This window comes from Myripristis murdjan, chromosome 23 (genome assembly GCF_902150065.1).
Source record: "Myripristis murdjan chromosome 23, fMyrMur1.1, whole genome shotgun sequence".
Lineage (NCBI taxonomy): Eukaryota > Metazoa > Chordata > Actinopteri > Holocentriformes > Holocentridae > Myripristis > Myripristis murdjan.
Genome location: NC_044002.1, coordinates 6,445,585 through 6,470,620, shown reverse-complemented (window position 1 = coordinate 6,470,620; position 25,036 = coordinate 6,445,585). Strand labels below are relative to the sequence as shown.

The following is a 25,036-nucleotide window of genomic DNA, read 5'->3' as shown; positions in this document are numbered from 1 at the left end:
CTAGAAATAATACCATAATTGAAGGTGGACTAGCCGGAGAGGGGAGAGCAGAGGAGGCAGTTTGAATGTTCTCCGTGCTCACTGGACTCAGGTCACATTCACAGTAAGCAGGTCATGGTCTGATACACTGCAGACAGAGAAGCGCGAGCCATGCTGAGATCAGTGGAGCTTACAAGACAAATGAGCAGGAAAGAGAGAGAAAGCGTTCTCCACACAATATCATTTTTCTAGCAGAGTTGTTGCTGTTTATGTACCATGACTGAGCACAGGGGGGCACACTGCACACATTGTTTGTTTTTTTGCTCATTTGGGCCCATGTTGTTCATTTGGACTGAGACAGAAGCCGCTGTAAAGGCTCATCACTTTCTCCAAGTCAGATGGTACAAGCTGGGGAAGTTCTGAATGGCGTTTCACAGCACAAAAGAGCTGCCGAGTTCATATTTTGGTCAGAAATCCCAATCACCCTGTTGCTCCCTGTTCTTGTTCTGGGCTGTTAGGCAGCCACCGTTGGGCACAGAGTCCATGAGGAAAGCAGGACTGAAATTAAAAGCCCTTTATTGGCTTGCATATTTCACTGGTTTTGCATAGACACCAATAATGCTGTCAACAATGACCTCTGTCGGGTTCAGCCAAACGACCACGCTGTGTAATTTGAAGTGCATCAGTAACTCACCCACACTCACTTTGTCCACCCCATCCAAAGCCAATTAGTCAAAAATTTGGATGCAAGCACTCTTTTACTGTCTGTGTTAGGAAAAAAAGGCTTTTCATTCCAGCTCCACTGGTCTGTGACAGTGGTTACCAAACTTTTTCATAACAAGGACCCCCAGATTAGATGCATGATTCTTCCCAGACACCCCCAGTTGAGAAGCTGATTTTTTTGGTGTAAGTGGGCAGACTGAAAACTCGAGTCAAGTCACTCTTATTCATCCTGTAACTGGAATAATTTCTTGTGAATTAAACAGTGAAGCCAAATTATGCCTCATTTGCCAGGGACCCTCTGGCAGCCCGTCTCCGGCCCTCCTGGAGGACCTTGGGTCGCAGGTTGGAAACCGCTGGCCGGGCTGAGAGGATGTGAGCTCCATGCCAGCTCCGCGCTATCTGGAATGTTCCTTTAAGTCAGAGAAAAATGTGGAGGAGAGGCGGAGCTGTGGAGCGCTGTCACTCTCCCTGCGCTCCTTAGAAATAGATCTGCGGGGCAGAGCAAGCAAACGCCACTGTAGGGAAATAAAAACAGGCTGCAGGTCCCGACGGAGACGAGCTGGACTGACCCTGAGCTGGACCGGATTGGTGTTTTTTTCCCCCCTTGGTTGTCTGAGATCACACACTAGCTGGAGGATCGCTTTCTCCTGGCCCCGGATTGAGTTATTGGCTTGGATCGCAGCTCGGTTTTGAAAGAGAAAGCCCTCAGTGGATTTGAACCTGCGCACTTGTCTTTGCCATCGTGGATGCATCTGCCCGATCCGCTTGAATAACTCCAGCGGATTACCATTTATTTCTCCCACTTGTGTTTTTTATTTATTTATTATTTTTTTAATGAATCGCAATCAGGAAGCTATGCTGGTTCTGGCTGTGATCGCTATGGCCGTGCTGTCAGATGCAGGTTAGTGGGGGGTTCGGAGGCTGTGTAACTCACATGCGATCATGCATAAACATCCTATTGTCACTGTTATTGCCGCTGGTGCAACAATGTAGTGCTTCCGATGTCAGGGACAAGTGCAGCAGAGCACAAGGAGCCCGGGCCGCTTGATTTGTCCGGAGGCATGGCGAGATGCGAGCCCCTTAAATATTAATGCTACAAGTTTGTCTTTGAATAATACATTAAATCATTTTTGTTCCACTTAACACATTAAAGCCAAAGAGGAGCAGAACAATGAGCATTGTGTCTGAGCCCCATTGTTGTTCACTTGCCACTGATGTGGATGGAGGTTTGCTGTGGAGGGGGGGAATGCACACATTTAGGTCAGTGCTGCTCAAAGCGGGGACCTGGGGGATCCTTGATCTGATGTGGGCTCCTCAGCAAACCCACTCTGTACAGTTTAGCACAGTGAGAGACTGGAGAGCACTAACTCTGCTAGGTTTCACTCTTCCCACTGACCTCTCCTCCTACAATTGAGACTGTTATGTAATTCTGTATGAACTCAAATCTGACACAAAATGTTCACAGATGGGGTTTCCTCTTATGAAGTCCAGTGTGTTCAGAGGATCCCTGATAGGATAAATAAATCCTCTCTCTCTGGACTCTTAGAGGGTGTCAGTCTGCCCCCGGGGGGGGTCATAAAACGTCTGGAAGGCGTGTGCGTGCCGCTCATCCTCCCAGCTGCTAAACTTTTATCTGTGTCAGAGTCCATGCCTACAGCTGTCGGTGGCAAGCAGGTGCACAATGCCTCTATTATCCTGTTTGCATAATGTTTCCGATCGAGCTAAATCACTTGACTTGTGTGCACACACTGAGTCACTCTGATCCTCCCCCGTCCGCTCACTCACACACTCTCCATTACTCACACTCAGGGGTGTCAGTTCACTAAGATGTGGGCAAACTCCTAAATATACTGGGCTACCAAAACCTCCAAACCTGCTCATGCAGAGAGATTACATTTATGGAGCAACGGAGCAATAACCTATGACTGTCAAGATGTTATTATTTGGTTGGTGTGATAAATTATTAGACATAGGTCACCAAACTATCACTTTGCAGGGGACATTGGTCCTGAATGTTCCTCTGATATGACTGTTTAGAGATGGTTTCCATATTACAAGATCGAATTTGGAGTTAAGTAAACTAAGACAGTGGTTTTCAAGTGGGGTCTGGGGACAACCAAGGGTCCTTGAGCAGCTTTTAGTCGGTCCTCAAGAAAATGAAGTTGTTACAGTACAAAAAAACTGTATTAGAGGTTATTTTAGTATTGTTTTAATCTCACCGCCTTGACTCTATTTGTCAGTGTTGGAATATGGCATCTAAACAATTAACACAAACCAAAAATATCTCTTCATGTATGGTAAAGTCATTTCAGTGGGGTTCTGTGGCCTAATCAAAGCCAGTGTAGAGTTCTGGAGCATGAGAATGTTTGAAAACCTAAGTTAAGGTATAGCTGCCAAATTTCTCTCTGTGTGTCTGTCTATGCAGGTCTGTCGGTGGAGGTGTTTCGTGCAGGGGTGGCCCCTCGCTGTGAGAGCCGGGCCTGTAACCCCCGCATGGGCAACCTGGCTCTGGGCCGCCGGGTCCTCACCCAAACCGTCTGTGGCAACAACGGCACCGAGCTTTACTGCTCCTACCCCGACCCCCAGGCCTGCAGTGCCACCAAGTGCTCCAAGTGCAACGCCGGTCTGCCCCTGCTGGCCCACCTGGCCGGCGCCATGGCGGACTCGTCCTTCCGCCACCCCAACACCTGGTGGCAGTCAGCCGAAGGGGTCGAGTCCGAGATCGTGCAGCTGGACCTGGAGGCCGAGTTCTACTTCACACACCTCATCGTGGTCTTCCGCTCTCCCCGGCCCGCCGTCATGACACTGGAGCGCTCGCAGGACTTCGGGCGAACGTGGAAGACGCTGCAGTATTATGCCAGCAACTGCAGCGCCACCTTTGGTCTAGAGGAGGGAAAGGTGGGCGCAGGCCATGATGGAGCGTCTTGTACCTCCAAATATTCCGGGGCCTATCCCTGCATCCGTGGAGAGGTGAGGAGAGAGCTGCATGTTAAAGGAGCCTTCCTTTCCACCTGGCATTAACATGTCTCTCAATATGATTTAGCTGAATTGCATTTACACCTGACATTCAGATTCATCTTGGGTTTACCCACTGAAATTAAACTTCTCTTTCTCTTACATTCTTCAAAACTGACCATGAACACTTCATCACACACTTGCCCATTCAAGGCAATGCATTTTTTGATAAATGTGTCCAAGCTGCCTGCCACCTGTTTGGCTTGTTTGTTCTTCCTGATTGGGTCTGTGCACTTGAGATAATTTCCGTTCATATAATCGCCATATGTGGATTGGGGATGCATTACGTTTACACTTGTTTTCAATTTGGCCAAATGCACCTCGGATCACTTCCAAAGATGGTTTGGGTGGTTGGATCTTCAGCGGGTTCCAGCTGCATTTATGCCTGGATTTGATGCAGTTCTCCTCAATTTGAATACAGTCTGATTGGCCAGGGTGTAAGGAGACCTGTGTGTGTGTGTGTGTGTATGTGTGCATGTCAGTGTGCGTTTACAAGCCCAGGCTACCAGAAGAATAGATGCACATTTGCAGTGAAAACGTCTCATAGGCGATTGAGACTTTCTTTTTACAAGGCTGCTTACCTTTCTCTACACTACTGCTTAGCAACAACAACAACAACAACAACAGCAATAATAATAAAATCAAGTGGTTCTTGGCACCCCTGCTATTACAACACGTCCTGTTCTGGTTTGCACATAAAACCATGCAACATGCAAAAGTCATGTGGTGTGCTAAACACAGTGAGCAGACTGGAAGCAGAGAGCAGCCAGGTGGGGGTTGCTCTTTGTGTATGTGTATGCACATGAGTGCATGTGTGTAGGGCTTCTTTGACTGTAGCACGAGAGGGCTTCCTGCTGCCCATTGATGTTTAATTGAAGCAGTGTGCGTCAGGAGCTGCGCTGCAGATGTGTGCCGTGGCGCGTGCCGAGCTGTGCCGGGCCGAGCAGCACTGTGGGCTCCCTGCAGTGATATCATGTGAAATGTGTTTTACTTAATGCCGTGCTGTAAGGGCTCTCCCTGCTATGATTTCCTCCAAGTAATCCTGACAGCATTTATGGACTTGCCACTGCACCATAAATCTCATTCTGTGCTCATGGTCTGCGTCTCTTTAGTATGTAGGGAAAACCCAAGGTATGCACGTGCGCATGTGTGAAACGCAGGCAGAGAGGCAGAGGTTGCTTTATTGTGCATTTCTTGCATGATTTCTTCTCAACATTTTGTGCAAATAAGTATGGAAATATGAACTTGTTTTCATCTCTGCCTCTCCCTCTGTGCTCTGCATGTCGGCTTCCGTTCGACTCAGCCACCTGTGCTAGCAGTGAGACCTTTGCCCTCTAACCCCTTAACCGATGACCCTGAAGTCAAGAGAGGTCAAGCTGTTCTCTGACAGAGCCGGTGCAGCTGCTGCTGCTCAGACGTTCACGCCTTTTTCCGCTCATCGCTGTATATTTATCTCCTGATTGTGCATGGCCCTTAATGCTGCTAGTTTAAACTGTCTGTGGCCTGTGCGCATGATGACAGCAAGACATGTCACGCACTGCACATTGTGTGTGAGGGTTCCTCTGGGTTCATTCCCATATGAAATCAAGATGCGCACACAAACACGAAGGATGTGTGTGTGACTGGACGAGGTGAAATCTTAATGATCATTATGGTGAAACTGGGTTGCGACAGCAGTAAGATACACAAGATAAACATAATATTCAAATCAGTGATGTAGTGGCAGGTAAAAAGTTGGGTAAACTATGGCCTCCAGTTAATGATCATAATAAGTCAAACAACCATCAGTAGAAATGAGAATCAATTATGTTGTCAGAAAAGCATTAATTTATGCCAAAAAACACCATCCTCATATAAAGAGATCAGTTTGATAGTAATTGCTATGATTTACTAGGTGGGAATTCCCGCCGCTATATATCTGAATTAGATAAACAGCAAAGGCTTCAGATAATAAAAACACAGTTATAACAACAAACTGTTTTAGAATATTGAGGTAAATTGAATAAACAGAGATAAGGCTAAAGATAAAGCATCGTGACTGGCAGATTTACAGTTTGCAAGCATGCACATGTGGAATCACCTGCGTCGCTGTTGGGTTGACGACGCTAAGTGTTTTATGTGTGTTTTTCAGTGTATCAAAGCATGTTGGATTGCATGTGTGTAAGGTAGGTGTGAGCCATGATGGATGGGAGTGAGGTGGCGGTGGTGGTGGTGGTGGTTGGGAGTGGCAGGGGAGGGAGGGTGGGGAGGGGTCGTAGCTCGGAGCGATTACAGGGAGCAGGTATTCTCAGCTTTCTGCCTCGCTCTCTCTCTTTTTTTTTCTCTAGCAAACATGAAAGCATGTCATCTCTTGCGCTGAAAGCCTTGCCTGTTCACCTGTAGTGAATGTGGGGAAAAGGTAGTGTGTGTGTGTGTGTGTGTGTGTGTGTGTGTAGGAGCATGCAGGGCTCCGTGTCTTATTTATGAGGTCAGCTGGGCTGGAAGAATGTGAGTGTTTGTTATAGAGACTGACCTCCTTGGGGAAGAGAGTAAGGCAGACCAGCCTACACACACACACACACACACACACACACACACACACACACACACACACTTTTTCTCACTCATTTGCACAGTTCCTCAAGCATGCACACTCATCCCGTGCCCTTCCAGATAAACAGATATCTGAGTCAGTTCTCCGGCTGTCTGTTGGGAAGGAAGTGCCGTTGTTCTGATAGATGTTGGTACTTTTGGCTAGACACCCATCCCCCACTCTGCTTCCATCTCGCTCTCTCTCTCTCTTTCTTCTTCCATTAAAGCCCATTGTGCCTATTTACCAGATTACAGTCCACAGCGCTTTGATGGAATTAGCGCCGTTAAAGCCAGACTTACATTATTTTTCAGCCTGAAACAGGAAGAGAGATTACCCATGGACAAATACCCAATGGTCAACCTGCCACCACATGAAACATGTAACATGTAACATGATTTTGAAGTTGGAAAAATAAGCTAAAATTTCTTGTCGATATTCGATGTCCAAGGCAGTAACTCTGTTTTGACTCTTTGTTGTCTCACAAAGATAATACTGGTGAAAGTGGAAGAGTTTACAATTAAAGGACGCAAAATTACTGAAGGTTTAGGCGCAGGCACAGTCCTCACTTCAATAAGCCCTTAAGAATTTTACATAATGGCCCTTTAAACATCCTCTAATTGTGATTATTTTAGATGAATGCATTGTGGGTGAAATAAATCTATTCCTTGTTTTACTGGGGACTCCCCTGGACCTGCTCAAGTGCCCTCGGGCATCCCTGGACTCGGCTTTGAGAGCCACAAATTTTTTTGATTGACACGGAAACCAAAAGATGGGTGTCATCAGCATATTTGCATTAGCTGATATTATGTTTCCTTATACCATGAAGGGAATGAAGCCATTCTCGTGGAATTTTTGTCGTGTAAAGGAATGCACAACACTAATGTGAGTTTGTGTGCATATCTACGTATGCGTGCGTGCATGCCAGTGTGTGTGTGTGTGTGTGTGTGTGTGTGTGTGCTGGTGTTGCTGTGGTGCCGCCGGGCTGTCGCAGGCCTTTTGTCCAGGCCTGAGTTATGTGGAGCTGCATCTCCGTCCCACTCTTTGTCTGGCCCTGCTCTCCGTGCTCTCCCGCGGACCGGCGCCCCTCGTCCTATTTGTCGTGTTCTCTTAATTGCGAACCACAATGCCGTGACCCCGTGACCTTTTCCAACAACAGGGAAATTAATAGTGCTCCTCCCATCACACTCCCAGCCAGTCATCTAGCCAATGAGGGAGCAGCATGTGGGCTCAGCTTGTATGTCCCCCCCCCCCAAATTGCAAAAAACACACATGCACATTCACTCACACACACATACACACACACACACACACACACGCCCAATTATATCAATGACAGCCAGTCATTGATACACACTCCCTACAATCGTGCACACTTTGGCGAAAAGACACAGTGCAAAAACACACACTTCTTTCACAGTGAGAGTTGGGGCAGCAACCAACTTTTTTCACCCCAACAACAGCAGTGGTGTATGTTGGTTGCTAGTGGCAGCAGTAGCCATGGCGATGGCAGCAGCAAGGGCAGGGATATAAAGGGATCTTCGATTTGAAGGATGTCCAGAGTCCAGCCAGGGTAAAGAGAGAGTGAGAGGGAGAAAGAGAGAGAGAGAGAGGGGGAGAGAGGCAGAGGGAGGGAGGGCACGCTTGTTAGGATGTCTGGTCCCCTCCCGGTTACGTACTGGCTGGACACTGATGGGCGGGGGCAAGGCCACTAATGCTGGCAAAACAAACCCATCGTAAAAAATGACAGATGGGCGAACAAGAGGAGCATCACTGCCACTGAAGGTAGTTTATCTCGGCCTGCCATTGTTGTTATAATGGAGACTATAACTTCACCCATTCTGAGATTCATGTCCAGATTAACACTCTGCACCCCAGTAAATTATTCATTGTTAATATAGGCATGGCTTTTTTACGAGATCTGCAGCATATTCAGAACATAAACCATACAACTTGTTGAACCTAATCACCAAGTGAGGCCATGTAGGTCACGTAAATGAACTTTGAATGTTTCTTTTGATACGTTTTGTCACTGAGCAGTGTTTGCAGGTTATGGGTTGCTATTTTTGTTGTTCGCTGTTTGAAGTGACTCCACTCATCTCAGATATTCCGGCTCAACCAGGAATCCTTGTAGATTTCGACCTTTTTCACAGCGTTAGTATTAATAACACAGGTGTTACTAATGAAATTTATTAATTTTCCGTTCCATTTCAGTGGAGCAGAGTCTTTCCAGTGACGCTAAATGGAGCACAGCCTTCGTTAATGTCATTGGTAACGCCAGCGTCTACTTGCTGCTTCATGTCAAAATGACTGCTGTGAAAAAGGGCTGTAGGGAAAGTGAATCAAGCGCAGCAACTGATGACGACAAATCTCTCTCTGGATGTGTGACTGACAGGTGATCTACCGTGCCCTCCCCCAGTGGGAGTCCCTGGACCCGTTCGGGGTGGAGGCCCAGCAGCAGCTGAGGGTGACCAACATCCGCATTCGCCTGCTCAAGCACCAGTCGTGTCCCTGCCAGGCCAAAGACCCCGCCTCCGCAAATGATGCCCCTCCTACCCGCCACTTCGCCATCTATGACCTCATAGTCAAGGGAAGCTGCTTCTGCAATGGACATGCCGAGCAGTGTGTCCCCGCACCGGGGTACCGTCCCGTCAGAGACAGGACCAACCACGTGGTAAGGGAGTGAGTTTTGTGTTTATCAGTGTGTTAATTATATGTGTGAGAGTGCATGTGTGTGCTGAATAAATAGTCTGCTTAACAAGTTGTTTAGTTTAACAGTGTGTCTTGAAATCTTTTCTTGAAAACAAGTCAGTGAATCTGAGATTATTTGACTTATTCCCAGTGCAAATCACCTTGTTTCAAGGATCGAATCAAGAGACATTAGACATTTGCTGTATTGACACTTGTTTCCAGGAATTCCTCTGAACAGGTGAAACTGCAGTGGAAATAAGTGACATTATCTCACCCCATTAGCAGATCGTTTCACTTATTTAAAGGAAAACAAGATTTTCAGCCTTGATACCAGACTGAATGACTTGCTAAGATGGATTGTTTTTCCACCGCACTTGTGTCTGTGTGTGCCTGTCTGTCTCTTGTGTGTGTGTGTGTGTGTGTATGTTGGCAGACGGCTTAATGAAAGCGGGAGGGGGGACCTCTCTCTCCCACTTCCTCTGGTCGTCTGGCCTTGTCTGGGCTGATAAAGAACCACTTTTCCCCTTATAGGAGGAAACCCAAGAGATGTCGATATTGATTCAACGGACAGGGCTAATGACAGTGTTGACGTATGTGTGTGTGCGTGTGTGTGTGCGCGCACGTGTGATGATAAAGGTGTGAACAGACAAGACTGTTTCAGGGTTTTCCTTCGAGATCGACAGAGAGCCTTTCAGACCGCCGCTCCTATCTCGGGCATCTCCACAAACAGTTCCGCTGGACGCCTTTGAAGCCCAGCGCCTATTCTTCTGCAATCAGCGAAGCCCAACAACACAGGGAAAGTGAGAGTCAACAAGGAGTTTCCTCACAACACATAAGCAAAGACATTTAGGCAGATAAACAGCAGAGACAAGACTGATATAATTCGGCCTTTATCAAAAAACCAGATATTAGACAGTCGTTCACCTCTGATATGAAGCCGTTTGATTGATTACATATTTATTGTAGACATAAGATATGAGAGAGGTTCATTCAGATTTCACAGCTGATACCAATATCAGCTGAATGTTGATTAACTAGAGTGCATTATCATGTGTGAAGGAGAATGCAACTGTTATTCCAATAAATAATACTCATATGTGACATAAGCCCTAGAAACAAACACTGAACAATGCAGCTATAAACACACAGCTAAACAGGATGTCAAGGAGAGGGCTTGACCAATTGGCTCATGCCAGTGCCAGTATTTTGGGATTGAAGCAACTGATATTGAGCTCATATTTTGAATCGCTTTTTGTTGAATAATCCCCAAAAATGCACAAGAACGAGAGTCTCCCCCAGAATTCTGTTCTTTTCACAGTGGAAAAGCCTCTAAAAGAGCATTTAGACCATCATGAGACACGAAATTCTCCCCTGAAATCCAGGATAATAATAATAATAATGAACCATGCTCATTCATTCCCGCGTGGAATCAGATCAAATGGTCTCATTAGGATCAATTCCAATTAATTCAGTGCGGTGCCTGATCTGTTCCACGGTAAACGTGCAGCCACACAAGCTGCATCACCTCCATCACGCCGGAGGTGGGCAGGGATATCGGCCTCGGGTATCCGTCTCACTGGAGTCAGGACTTCCAGTAAGAACAGTAAATCCTTCTTAACTGTCCTCACAACATTACCTCAGGTCAGGGGAGCGTTGGTGTGCCGTGTGCCATGCGGGAGTGTTCGGTAAACACGCAGCGAGACGAGGCAAACAGACAGAGGTTATATAAGTGCTTCCCCCCCCCCTATCAGCAGTTGGTTTTGTGTGTCTGTTTCGACCCAGAGCCGCCATATCTGGCAAACCCAAACAAGCAGAGATGAGGGCAGAGATTACTGATCACTCAGACAGGGAGGGGTGTGTGTGTGTGTGTGTGTGTGTGTGTGTGCGTGTGCATGTGTGTTGGTGGGTGTGTGAGAGGGAAGGGGAGAGGGAGAGAGAGCGAGAGAGAGAGAGCACCAAGCCCACATGTATATGTACCTACACACACACAGTATGCATGCAGTATGCATTGGTTGGTATGTGTGTGTGTGTGTGTGTGTGTGTGTGTGTGTGTGTGTGTGGAGGACGGAAGCTCTCGTTTCAGCTCCACTGCAGTAATCAGTGGTGAAAGTGGCCTTGATAGGTAGAGTCATTACTGCCCAGACAGCGTGAGCAGGGATGAAGGTGTGTGTGTGTGTGTGTGTGTGTGTGCATGTGCGTGTGTGTGTGTGTATTCATTGTTGTTGTTTTGTGGTCCTGTCCCCCACATGGGGTTTTGTGGTGCAGGGTGATTACACTGTCTGTTAGTTGGACACAAAGCCGGCATTCCCATCAACAACTACCAACACACACACACACACACACACACACACACACACACACACACACACACACACACACACACACATATAATGACGTTCATAGCCAGCTACTGGAGCATTTGTTGCAATTAGTCAAGCATGTGTGTGTGTGTGTGTGTGTGTGTGTGTTTATTGATGTTGTGTAGTTGAGTTTTCTCTCTCTATTTTCCTCTCTCCTATTTGTCTCTTCTCTAATCCTCCTCTCCTCTTATGCCGCTTTCTCTCCCTCCCTCACATTTTTTCCTCCCTCCTCCTCTATCTTTTATTCAATTTCAGTCTCAGTTCATGCTTTATTGGCATGACGCGCATGTTGCCAATGCATCGATTCAGCCTCTCCCAAAGACATTATCCCATTAGCCCTCCGTCTCCTGAATGTTTTTCCAACATAAATAGTTCCCATCCTCTCAGGTTCTGGAGAGAAAATAGGAAGTATTCCCACCGCTTTGATTTGATCCAACAAAAAGAGGAGAGGAACGTTGGAGCTCCGTGCTGTTTGGTTTCCCAGATCGTTCGCCGGGGAATGCTGTTCCAGAGGCTTTTCCACTCTGCTAAGAATACAGTTCAAAGCACGAACACCCGAACGCGGCTCTATTCCTGGACATGCAACCTGCTGATACTGGTGTGGGCCCTCGGAGCCCCGTATCGTTGGAGGCGCGGTGCCTCCATGTGCCCGCCCGTGTGTGTGTTTCTGAGTTTCCATGCCTCCGTGTGTGCAGGCCTCAGTGTGTACATGCGTTAATTGTCCCGTATCACGGTATGGTAAACATGTGAAATGGGTTGAAATACCAGCTGCCTGGAGCCGGGCCAAGCACTTTTAGCCGTTTCCCCTCTTCTCTTCCTTCCGTCCTTCTTTTTTTTTTTTTTTTCTCCACCTTTTCCATCAGCGCTCCCCTCTTTCCACTCCACTTTCCAGCAAGCAGTCATTAATTACTTCATTATTTTTCAGCGTCTTTCATTAGCTCTCCTACCTCCTATTTGCCTTGACCTCTCATTTATACAATTGGTCCCCCTATTAGTCTGATTGAAATGGTGTGTGATGTGTGTAAAATCAGTCATGTGTGGATGTGTGTGTGTGTGTGTGCGTGTGTGTGTGTGCAGCACAGGACTGATCCGAGGTCAGTTCAGGCAGAGGACAGAGGAGTCAGGTTAGTTGACTTTAGTGAGCTCTGTTCCTATAGTGTGTGCATGTCTTTAATTCTATACAGTATCACTGTGTGTGTGGGTGTGTGTGTGTGTGTGTGAACCGTGGGAAACAAATGCAGCCATTGGTGTATGTGTGCATGCATTTGTAATTATTTTCTGTGCGTGTGTGTGTGTGTGTGTGTGTGTGTGTGTGTGCAGGGAGTATGGGTTCTTACCTTCTCTATGTTTGCCTGTGAGCGTCTGTGCCAATCAGTGTGTCTACATCTATAATTATTGTGTGTGTGTGTGTGTGTGTGTGTCCTACATTACAGTGGCACAGCGTAACGCAGATAAAGAGCTTCCTCAGATGCCTTGTCACCCCCCCCCCCCTCCCTCCATCATTACCCAGCATGCATGGCATTCCAACTCGCAGGAATGACAAGGAGATTGTTATTGTGCTCACAGTGCTGCATATTTCCACTTTTCACACACACACTCGGAAACACACACACATCCTTTTGAGACTAGAGGCCCGTTCTTGTTTCCAGTAATGAAGCCAAACAATCAAACTCCATTCAGTAATTCCAGGAGTGAGAGACAGAGAGAAAGAGAGCGAAAGAGAGAGAGAGTGACAGAGAGAGAGAGAGGAAACAGAACAAGAAAGACAAAGTGAGAGAGAAGAACAACAAAGATATATATAGAGAGAGAGAAACAAAGGAAGAAATAGAGAGAGATTTAATGTAGGAATAATAAAGGGAAAGAAAGAGAGAAAATATAGAAAGTAAAAAGAGACGCTCCGAGGAAGAAACGGCGAAAGAGGGGAGTCCTGACCCCCAACGGGCTTGCTCTCACGTGGGAAACTTTTCTCTCATCACACTGACCTCTTTGTTCCTCGCATCCCTCCATCTCTACCTCCATCTATCATTCACATATCGCTAATGAGCTCTCTCTTTCTCTCCCTCTCTGTCACTCTCTCTCTCTCTCTCTCTCTCTCTGTCAGGTCCATGGGAAGTGTGTGTGTCGACACAACACTGCAGGTGATCACTGCGAGCACTGTGCTGCACTCTACAACGACCGGCCCTGGCAGCCCGCTGATGGACTGACAGGAGCGCCGCACGAATGTCGGAGTGAGTTGCACACACACACACACACACACACACACACACACTATATTGATAGTAATTTCCCTGATGAGTCAGAGCCATGACACTGATGACCAAGGCTCATGCTCATGCATAGCTGTAGAAAATCTAATCAAAGAGTCAGTTCATAGCTTCCCATAAACCAGCAGTGCAGTTATGATGAATTCTACAGTAGTTATCAGTCATAATACCCATCAGAACAGAGGTGGATGACACTGACTGGACCACATCTGATTTTGGGGTTAAAGAGGTCAAAACCTACTCACGGCCTCTCCCTCGCGTTCCAGAGTGCAAATGTAACGGACACGCTCAGAGCTGCCGTTTTGATTGGACGGTGTGGCGCGAGTCGGGCCAGCGCAGCGGAGGTGTGTGTGACTGTCTGCACAACACCGACGGGCAGCAGTGTCAGAGCTGTAAGGCCGGCTTCTACAGAGACCCCCACCGGCCACACACTGCCCCGGACTCCTGCAAACGTGAGACACACACACACTCTCTCTCTCTCACACACACACACACACACACACACACACACACACACACACACATCTCCTCAAACATGCTGTCCATCATCTTGTATCTGCATCATGATACATGGCCACTGAAGATTGTTAGTAGCAAAATGTAGCATTTAACAGTGATGAGAAATGGCAAATAGATAGATAGATAGATTTATTTATGGATTAAGACGAATAAAACAGCAATCCATCGGATGACATGCAAAAGTACAAAACTTATTTCCAGCATGGTCCTTGGTGTTACATACAAGAAACAAAATAGACAAGAAACAGACAAAGTCAAGACAGAGGTCATACAAAAATAGGTGGGAACAGAAGACATCCCAATAAAACAAATACACAAATAAAACAATTAAAAAGCAGAAAAACTATCTAGAATCAAGGCACATTCACCTTCTTCCATAAAAGCTGCTTGACCTGCCTTTTAAAAATTTCTCTAGATGTTAGGAGTCTTATGGCAGTAGGCAGACAATTCCATGCCATGATCCCAGTGTAGAAAAAAGAATTTTTAACTGCATTATTACACACTCTGGGGACAACACAGGAGCGGATACTGGCCCTCGTGTTATGACCATGGTGTGTGTGGACCATGGTAACACCAGAGCATAAATATTTGGGAGCCTGCCCATTTACAATGCTAAACATATGGTTTAGCTTTTGTTGTTCCACTCTTAGGTGAACAGGAAGTAGACCAGCTCTTGCAAACTCTTCCCTGCCAATATGAGTACGGGGGGGTGCATTTAACAGGTACCGAATAACATTGTTTTGCAACACTTGGAATTTGTTTTTAACATGACACACACACTGCAAAAACTCAAAATCTTACCAAGAATATTTGTCTTATTTCAAGTCAAAATGTCTTATTTCAAGTCAAAATGTCTCATCACACTTAAAATAAGACATGATCACCTCGGAAGTAACTTGTTTTTAGACAGTTTTCACTCGTTTCAAGTGAATTTTCACTTCTTCCACTGGCAGATTTTGCCAATGAAACAAGCAAATTTTGTCTAATTGTCTAAAATTGTCTAAAAACAAGTTACTTCTGAGCAGTGGCGGATACAGAACATGGCTAATGGGTGGGCCTAAAAAATTCTGGATGGGCCTTTTATTTCATTTTGTTTATTTTTTTAGATAGACATGTATAAAATGATATGATGAAAGAAAGAAAAACCTCTCTGTAAACGAGCCGAGAGGTTGTAAACGAGCATAAAATACACGTTGGAAAAAGGACATTAAAACATTTATTTATTTAGTTAGTTATTTTTTGGTCTTGAATCTGATAGGGTGGGCAAGCTGTCAATCTGGGTGGGCCTACGCCCATCCAGGCCCACCCGTAGATCCGCCTCAGCTTCTGAGGTGATCATGTCTTATTTTAAGTGCAATGAAATATTTTGACTAGAAATAAGACATTTTGAGTTGAAATAAGGCAAGATTTAGAGTTTTTGCAGTGCACAGGCATCACTTGAGTATGACAAGGTGTAGTATTTGCTGTACTTCATCTTCAGTAAGTCTATTTTCAAAGGTGAACATCAATTTTACATCAGTAACTCATCAACACATTCATTTCAAGATGTGAATACTACTCTGTACAAAGGAGACCATCCATAAGAAAATATTCATGTTATTCGTGTGATTATGAGGTCAGATTAGGGCGGGGAATGTGCTGGAATCACTTTATGGCACAAAACAGGACGATTTTTGGTATGCTAAGAGAGGCTTTGCAAATTGACACCCTGAAGCCACAATCAGCATGTAGTACACACTGTAATGAAGTGTAGTGTGACAGGATCGTCAAGGGGAAACATGATTCGTCATCCAGGTGCACGCAGAGCGCCGCCTGGGAATGGCAGCCTTAACCTCAGACACACCGCACTGGCACCGAGTCCCGCTCTCGTCAAGAATGTTGATGACTGGGATCACAAGCCGGGACGTGCTGGGTAACACTGATTCCTGATGGGCACCTGGTGCTTTTAAGGACTCTGTGTGTGTGCATGTGTGTGTGTGTGTGTGTGTGAGAGAGAGAGAGAGATGCAGATTGCCTACGCTCCATCCAAGCCTTACGCCATAGTTAATCATCAGACGGCGGCATACCTACGGCTTGAGTCAAAGCTCACCCTGCTCCACACACACACACACACACACACACACTAACACACACACAAACACACCCACACAGTTCCTTATTGTCCATCTTCACTTGTTTTGCCATTCTTTGCTTGTGACTCAGAGCCCAAGAAGCTTCAGGGTAATCATTGGTCGTGGTAAATGTGTGAGGGTCCTCTCTCTGCGTGTGTGTGTGTGCGTGTGTGTGCACGCGTGTGGATGGGTAGATTGCGCTGCTACCCTCCAGTGACTAGACGAGTCTTAAGTAAACACGAGATAGTCATCCATAAACACAGAGCAGTGGCTACATTCTCCCTTAGACCATCTGTCAGATTTGACCCAGTGAGCTCAGCCCTACAGGTATGCCGGCCTCTGATATAGCACGTGTGTGTGTGTGTGTGCGTGCGTGCGCGTAAACATGCATTCACACCCGTGCACGTCCCTGTGAGCTCAAAACAACTGTCAGATTTCGCCAGACCGTTTAAAAACATTCGGGCTGAACTGCACAATCAGTGCAATGTCATCTCTTGCACGCCGGCGTGCGCCTGAAGCCGCGCTCACCTGTTTGCACGGCGGGTAACCGTGGCGACCTGTGGGCTAATGATCCAGGCTGACGGCTGATTGACAGAAAAAAGGAGCGAGAGTGTGCTCGGAGAGCCCATAGATGGATGACAGGGTGGGGGTGGGAGGGTGTGTGTGTGTGTGTGTGCGTGTGTGAGGTTGTGAAATCCCGCTGTAGCCGCTCGCTGACAATGGAGGAATTTCCCTCCGTCGTGAGGAGCATTTTTTTCATTCCGGGAGTGGAGGGGCCCTCGAAAGAAAACACTTCACGCGAGGCTCATGCACCGAAAACACTTAAAGAGAGGAAAGTTACAGTGTGCGTTGGTGTGTGTGTGTGTGTGCGCGCGCACATGTGTCAGGGGGTGGTGAGTTTGTTTTCTCATCAGTTGTTCGGGCAGGTATCCTGTCACGTCCCGGCATACGCACCACAATAACTTTCCCATTGTTCAAGCTCCCAGGGGCTGATAAGCTAATATGATAAGTGTCTTTATTAACGTGTACACACACAGACCCGCGAGTCCCTGTGTGCTCAGCCCCTTCAAACGCTCATAAATCCTCACGCTGGTATATAAACACTCATGCTCACCACACTCATCATCACACAGGTGTCGGCTTTTCATGTGACTGAGGCGGCATTGTAGCTGGTGTTAATGATTAATGTGCGGAGGCTGCTGACTAAACAATACAGTCTGAATAGGGCTCGATGCATGTGCACGCACACACACACACCAACACCAAATAAGTGTTAGACTGGTGTCGCATCTCTTCAGCCTGAAAGTGAAATCCTATTCTTTTATGTGGATGTGGGTGCGTTTGGCTCTTCACTGTCTTTGTCAGTCTGTGAGTGTGACATCTTTATGGGTCTGCTGCTGATACTGTACAATGCAGACGAAAGCCAAGGCTTATCTTTTCTCCGTTGCCCCCCGGTGATCCGTCTGGGAGCTCAGACAGAGGAGGGGGGGCCTTGTTTGACATCATCACTGTGCGTCCAAGATACACTTTGATGGACAAGGGGAGAGACCGGCCTCCCCATCCACAGTAGTTAGTCGTTTTACTGCCAGGAGGGGAGCTTCAAGCATCATTAAACCGCAGAAAAACGGCCCCTGAACTCCTCTTTACAAACACACACACACACACACCATTCCCTTCTTTCTCCTTGTCCTCTGCCCCTCCTTCTCCTCCTCTCCCCTTCCTCCAGACAGGGACAGATTTATGGGGGTGTGCCGGGACAGTCACTTTCACCTCTTCGTCTCAGCATTCACAACACCATAAAGACAGCCGGCGCTGTTTTTTTTTTTTTTTTTTTTTTTTTTTTTTTTCAACCAGTGGAAAAGAAGCTGGAGAAGTGGCAATGTGTGTGTGTGTGTGTATGTGTGCGCACCATGCGAGTGTGCACGCACGCACTGTTTTTGAGCTGGAGGTTGTTTAAAGAACACACTATCAGTGCACAATTAGAGGGGACATGAGGGAGGGAGAAAGCTGTAGAAGTCCGTGGGTGTGTGCGTGCATGTGTGTGTGTGTGTGTGCATGCCATGATTGTAATCTGATAAGAAAATGACAGAGGGGCCATTGTATTACATGCTCCTGCAACAAGACCTTGTCTATCTCACTATAAAAGCACCACAGCCCTAATAGTACCACGCTCTCCATAATGAGATCCATATGCTTAATAGTGGGTACTGGAGAATATTACTGTCTGAAATCATATTCATTCATTCCCTTTTCTGTCACATAACTTGTGTTATAGGTAAATTGTAACATCAGTGCACTAAAGCATAAGCCACCTAGCCTGCATCTAATATCATTTACACCAAAAACTCAAAATACACTTACATCTGCTGCAAGATATAGAAATGCAGCAAATGGAGACATACAAGATAACATTATTGGGTTCATGTGATAAATAATTAGGCGTATGTCAATGATCTACCAGTTGAGAGGGAACGTCTATCCTGAATGCACCCAGGATGTCAGTTTTTTTAGACATGGCTTAAGATCAGATGAAATTTAAACGCTTCCCTGGGGGAAATTGGATCACTGCAGCAGAAAATGCTAATAGGATATAGCAGGGGGGAAAAGGAGAATACAAACACGAATGCAGCAAATTCAGCTTATATAAACATAACCAACAGGCAGTGTCAAAGCCTGAACATGTTGATTGGAGCGAGTGTGGATTGCGGCATTATTATAGTGTGCAAAATGACTGCAGAAGGAACTACTGGGGGAAAGGAGGAATGAGTGCACATGTATCGTATGAAAGCGTGTCGGCAGTATGACACGCCTGCTGCAGATGTATGTATTGAAGAGCTGCTGCAACCGTCATGCCCTGTATTGACAGCAATCCAAGATCAAAGGTGCTACATGTAGCATTTCCAAGCATCAATATATCACTGGAAAATTAAGTGTGATATCTTGGGATGATTACTATAAACAAATGAGGTAAAGGTGAAGATTACTGGTAGCCTCTAGCTCACACCAGAGCTATTATTACCATGCATTTCTCAAAATTAAAACCTCATTTTCCCATAAACTTTATCGCTTCTCATCAAAAAGAGGATGTTGCAACATGCCCAGATTGTATTATTCTCCCTCTTCATCTCCTTGGGTTAAAGGTTTTCTATCTTTATTGGAGAGGATAAATATATTGGAAGGGATTTGTCCATCAGATTTCCATTCTTTTACCATCAGATCTTCAGCTCCATCTCTGCTGGACATACAATGCTCTATTTCTGTTTTCTGCCATGAAGCAATGAACTTTTGTGCTGTAAAGCAATGCAGCAGTTTCCCCACAGAATCTGATCTTATGGCACAGGGTGTAGAATGCATTGCAGAGCCTGATAATTTTTGTTTTGTTTGTTTCCTTAAATCAAAATCAATCTGGTAATAATGCAGTGCTCAAAAGATAAATGAAGAATTTTCCATTCTTTCTCTCCCAGCATGCAATTGTCATCCCTTGGGCTCCATGCCCTTTCACTTGGCTGACGGCTCGCTCTGTGACCCGTCCAATGGAAACTGCATCTGCAAGCCAGGAGTGGGCGGAGCCCACTGCGACAGGTGCATGGTGGGATACTGGGGCTTTCATGAGTACGGTTGCCGTCCGTGTGACTGTGCAGGAGACTGCGACCCCTTCACTGGAGACTGTATGTTTGGGTGAGTGACACAAGAAGTATGAAAATATGAATTACTGTACATCATGTATGAGAGTGTGTAAAATAACAGCAGCAGGGCATGCTGACTGAGACAAAGGTGTGCATGATATTTATAGACATATAAAGTCTATTCAACATGAAAACAAATGAATAATCATGAAAAAAAATCATGCAAAACACAAGAAATTAGGGAAAAAAATATAAGAACAAAAACAAAATATAGATTTACAGCATGAATGTAGCATCTGCATTTTAGTGCCATTACCAGGTCAACAGAAGGCCAAACAGATGTACAGATATGTGTTGTAAAAACTGCTGTTTATCTTATCAAGCGTGTTAAATTACAGATGTAGTAATTAGTGTGATGATTCAGATCCCATTGCATTAAAACTGCTGACTGTTCCTCGTGTTCTAAACTGTGTGTGTGTGTGTGTGTGTGTGTGTGTGTGTGTGTGTGTGTGTGTGTGTGTGTGTGTGTGTGTGTGTGTGTGTGTGTGTGTGTGTGTGTGTGTGTGTGTGTGTGTGTGTGTGTGTGTGTGTGTGTGTGTGTGTGTGTGCGCGCGCACAGCTCTGACCTAGATCTGTACAACTTAGAGGGAAACTCCAGTGAACCAGTCAGGATCTTCAGAGCAGATGAGCTTTTCTCTGCCCTCCACTATTCAGGTGAGATACAGAGACTGTGTGTGTGTGTGTATGTGTGTGTGTGTGTGTGTGTGTGTGTGTGTGTGTGTGTGTGTGTGTGTGTGTGTGTGTGTGTTGTGCTTGCGTGTGTGCATGCATGCATGTGTGTGTTATTCATCCTCCTCCACGGTCCAGTGACTAAGCGTTAATGGTTAAGTAATGAAAGTCTTGATAGAGCCTTACAAGGACATAGAACAAAGATGTACGGTATGTGTGTGTGTGTGTGTGTGTGTGTGGATAAGCACACATGGCTAGTTTCCAAAACGTCCCTTCTAGACCCCCTACCACCACCGCCAAGTGTAAGTGCAGCTGACATAGGCACATTCTTCACTGGACATACACACTGTGCTTGCATTCCTAGAACGCCAGGCATCTGAGACCACACACTCACACACGCAAACACACAACATCAGTCATGTTGCAAATATTAATCTGTGCCCATGTCTTTGTTCCCCTGCAGAGAAGTGTGAGTGTAAAGAGCAAGTGTTGGCCAACAGTAAACTCTTCTGCACAATGAATTATGCATACGGTAAGAACTCATTATCCGGCTCTCCATCCAAATACCTTGATGCAAATTATGAGTGACAGTGTTAAAGAGGAGTTTTTACATTCACTGAAACTTTTTTTCACAAGAAAAATATGTGATGGAAACACATTGTCACCCTATATTTTCACTTGGTGTTAGATTTATAAGGTATAAATTCCCATGCATTGCAGCTTGGCTGTCCTAGTAAGTCATGTTCACTTGCTCATAGGTAGAAAGTCCTTTCCAACTATTAACATTAAGCCTCTCAAGGATTATCCACCTTTCTTCAATTTGGGGTTCAATTTCTGCTTAGCTTTATGAAAAATAGTTCTGTTGAAACCTAACCTTTCCCTAATAAACCTCCTCAGAACCTTAAACACGATGATGAACATTTTCCTAACCTTGAACATGACGAAGAACCTTTTCCTAACATTAAACATGATGGTGAATATTTTACTAGCCTTAATAATTACAACAAGCCTTTTCCCAACCTCAAACAGGTTGTTTTGGTAGATAATGAAGCAAACGAAAGTGGCTAAATTAGCAAATGTGAAAGTCATGTGATGTTGACACAGGCTCCGAAATATTGGCCATTAGTTTAAATGCTGATATGCAACATGTATTGAGCTCAGAAACATCGCAATTTCAACATATTTGTTGGTTTGCAGAAACTTAAAATGGCAACATTTTATTCTGGCAGCTGGGCCAGCCTCTCCAGCTCAAACACCAGGGTCCTCAGCAAAATGAAGAATAGTTGATTTGAACATGATTTTTTTTTTTTTTTTTACAAAAATGGGAAAAAGGCAATTAGCAAATTAGTGAAAAATAATTACTACAACATAAATAATAAAAAAAAATGCAACAACATATAAAGACAAGAAATTACCAGAAATTAGCAAAAAAAAAAAAAAAAAAATTAATCTACTAGAAAAAACTAGAAAAGACCTTTTTAAAATTATATATTTAAAGGTCAGATCAGTGATGCTGGATTGACAGTTTCTTGTATTTAAATACTGTACACCAAAACATCTCTTAGAAGGTCCCTATGGGGCAAATGGGTCTGCAGCTTATTGAAGTCAACCCCCAAGTTGAGTCAACTTGGGGGTCCAGAACATGAGAAAGATTGAAACTCGCTGCTTTAACTAACACTAAATCAATTCCGGGAAGATTATTTACTTTTTGTAGGCTTTTTTTTCCCACATACTTCCTCGTTTAGGAAGCCAGTAAATTCACTTCAGCACAACTGGTGGAAACACACCTAATTTGCATTTCAGTTTTTGTCACATTAACCATTAACCCCAACCCCCCACCGTGCTCCCTCAGTGTTAAAGGTGAAGGTGCTGTCCGCCCATGATAAAGGCTCCCACGCTGAGGTGGAGGTCAAAGTTCAGAAGGTGCTCAGTCAGGACACCAAGGTGAAGATCCAGCGGGGTCGAGTCACCCTTTACCCCGAGTCCTGGACTGCACGGGGCTGCACCTGCCCCATCCTCAACCCAGGTCAGACACACACACACATGCACACACATTCACTCACACACACACACACACAAAGCGGTCAAGTCAAGTATAACTTTATTATTATGCACAGCAGGCAATACATTATCATCTCATCCCCTGCCAGCACACCTAAGATAAGGGATATGGCTGATAAGGGTTTTAAAGGCTGATACTGATATTGTTGGATTGAATATGCCAGATAACATTTTGGACTGATACTCAATAGTTTACAACTTGATAGTTTTCATGCCAGAAAAACTCCACTTGGAACTCTACATGGAACACTAAAAAAAAGCCCTGGATAGTAAAAATCCTATGAAGAACGTATTCATGCATACTCAGTGGAATTCAGTGAAAATGTTGCATTCGAATACACAGTAAATATTTAACTGCATCATATCAGAAGTGGATGACACCGACTGTGCCAGATCTGATTTTTAATAAATGGTCAACATTGACCCGAACAAATATAACCCTAGTTGAGGTAGCTGGATAAGATCTGCCAGTATAGCTTTAAGCAGATTCTAGCAAGTGCTCTGTTTTTTTATGAAGCGATCTGCACATGTGACAGTCCTTGTTTGACCTTTGACCTTTTGCTCAGGGGTGGAATACTTGGTGGCGGGACATACAGACCGCAAACAGAGTCGCCTTGTGGTCAACATGAAAAGCTTCGTCAAGCCCTGGAGAGCCAGCCTGGGGCGCAAAGTGCTCACGCTACTCAAGAAAGACTGCAACTGGTAGACGGACGGAGGAGAAACACTGCAGGACAGACAGATGGAGGGAGAGGGGGAAAGGAACTGAGAGGAACAAGGCAATGCCGAGGATTTGGGTTCTCTTGTTCTCCCGGATGTGGATTGGTTGGATCAAACGGGCGGGGGAGGGTTGGGGTTGGAGGGGTAGGGGGGGCCTGAACGGACAGTGGAAAAGCCTCCGCCGTCGCTCTGCCCTCGTCCAACGAGGCTTACAGACTGCGCCAGCTAAAGCACATGGGACGCAATTTCACTAAGAGACATCTGTCTCACGTCTGAGCAAAACTCTCCCTCTTACATTCTTATGTAGGATTCAGGCTAATTTCCTTTACTGTTGCTGCTGCAGCTCAAGACCGACAACAGAGGAATTCCACAGCACTACGGCCAAGTGCTTCAGCCTTAAGGGTCTCTATTCTGAATGACTGAATGCCCCCGGACCCATTGATATACATCAAAACACACACACACACACACACACACACACTGAAACCTGGACTCTTCCTCTCTGCAGCACTTTAGCCCAAGTTGGACTGGCCCAAAGTTCCAGGGACACATAAAAGAGAGGGAGAGGTTTTAACACACACCCACACACACACACACACACACACACACACACACACACACACACACTACACAACCCCTTTTATATGGACAGTGGATGGAACGCGTCCTTCCCCTAAGTGCTCTGTTACACTGGACACACAGAGAGACAGACTGTGTTGCAGACACAACGTGCCAGCACCCAGAGTGACGTTGAATAAGCCATACATGCCACTACAGGTGGTTAAACCTTAGCCAGTCCAGGTGTGCCTGTGTTGAAATCAGAGTGAATGGGTTTTCACCCAACGTGAATGTATTTGCTTGTTTGTGAATGTGCGTGCATGTGTGAGTAGGTGTGCAAGAGAGAGAGAGAGAGAGAGAGAGCGAGAGAGAGAGAGAGTGGTGGAATGCAAGACATATTATGAGCACAGCCCAGATTCAGTCCAACTTTTTAGCTTTTTTTTTTTTTTTTTTTTTTTTTTACCCAATGGTTGTATAATGCATTGAAAACATCCCAAGTTATAAGTTTATGATGCAGCGTTTTGTATAGTGACTCATCATATTACACTCCACTGTGTAACATTGCTACATGCAGAAGATGCCACAATTCTTGTTATTCCTTCCTTTGTGCTCTTGTACAGTATTATTTGTATATATCTATATAAATATTATTGTTAATCCCTCTCCCTCTGATTTATTTTTAGCAATCTCTCTTTGTATTTGAAACCTTGTTGCATAGGCTACTCATTCCCTAACATACTCACACACACACACACATGCACACATAAACACCAAATCCTATGTTCAGCTCAGAGCCTTGAAATACCTCAGATAAATTTAACAAAAATATCCTTATCACCCTACTCTCTCGCTCTCTCTCTCACTCACTCACACACACACACACACACACACCTCCCATCCTTCTTTCCGTGTCCCTTTAGATTAAGTCATCCATCACTCTTGCTCCCAAAACACTCTCCCCTACATTCACACAGCGCCGCAGAATGTCGACCATAACAGAGAAGGCCTGGGCGAGCCCACACTCTTGTTTGGGTTTGGGGAGAGTTTGAGCTTTGTGCCGCTCCCTCGCCGTTCGGCGTGACGTGGTTGGCCGGGAGGTGCGGACACATTCCTG

The 25,036-nt window shown here is 45.5% G+C and overlaps 1 protein-coding gene across 1 annotated transcript; it reads left to right on the top strand.

Annotated features, from left to right (window-relative positions):
* Positions 1-1,170: 1,170 nt before the first annotated feature.
* On the top strand, positions 1,171-23,483 carry ntn4 (netrin 4). Its single transcript, XM_030046018.1, has 10 exons — positions 1,171-1,603; positions 3,128-3,672; positions 8,682-8,960; positions 13,439-13,565; positions 13,868-14,053; positions 19,696-19,909; positions 20,477-20,571; positions 21,050-21,118; positions 22,439-22,612; positions 23,214-23,483. The coding sequence occupies exons 1-10, from the start codon at positions 1,537-1,539 to the stop codon at positions 23,351-23,353; spliced, it is 1,896 nt and encodes a 631-aa protein (XP_029901878.1). The 5' UTR covers positions 1,171-1,536; the 3' UTR covers positions 23,354-23,483.
* The last annotated feature ends 1,553 nt before the right edge of the window (positions 23,484-25,036 follow it).

Coding starts and splice junctions, on each gene's coding strand:
- ntn4 (XM_030046018.1), top strand. CDS start 1,537: ATGAATCGCAATCAGGAAGCTATGCTGGTTCTGGCTGTGATCGCTATG. Junction 3,673..8,681: donor ATCCCTGCATCCGTGGAGAG/GTGAGGAGAGAG, acceptor TGTGACTGACAG/GTGATCTACCGTGCCCTCCC. Junction 13,566..13,867: donor AGCGCCGCACGAATGTCGGA/GTGAGTTGCACA, acceptor CTCGCGTTCCAG/AGTGCAAATGTAACGGACAC.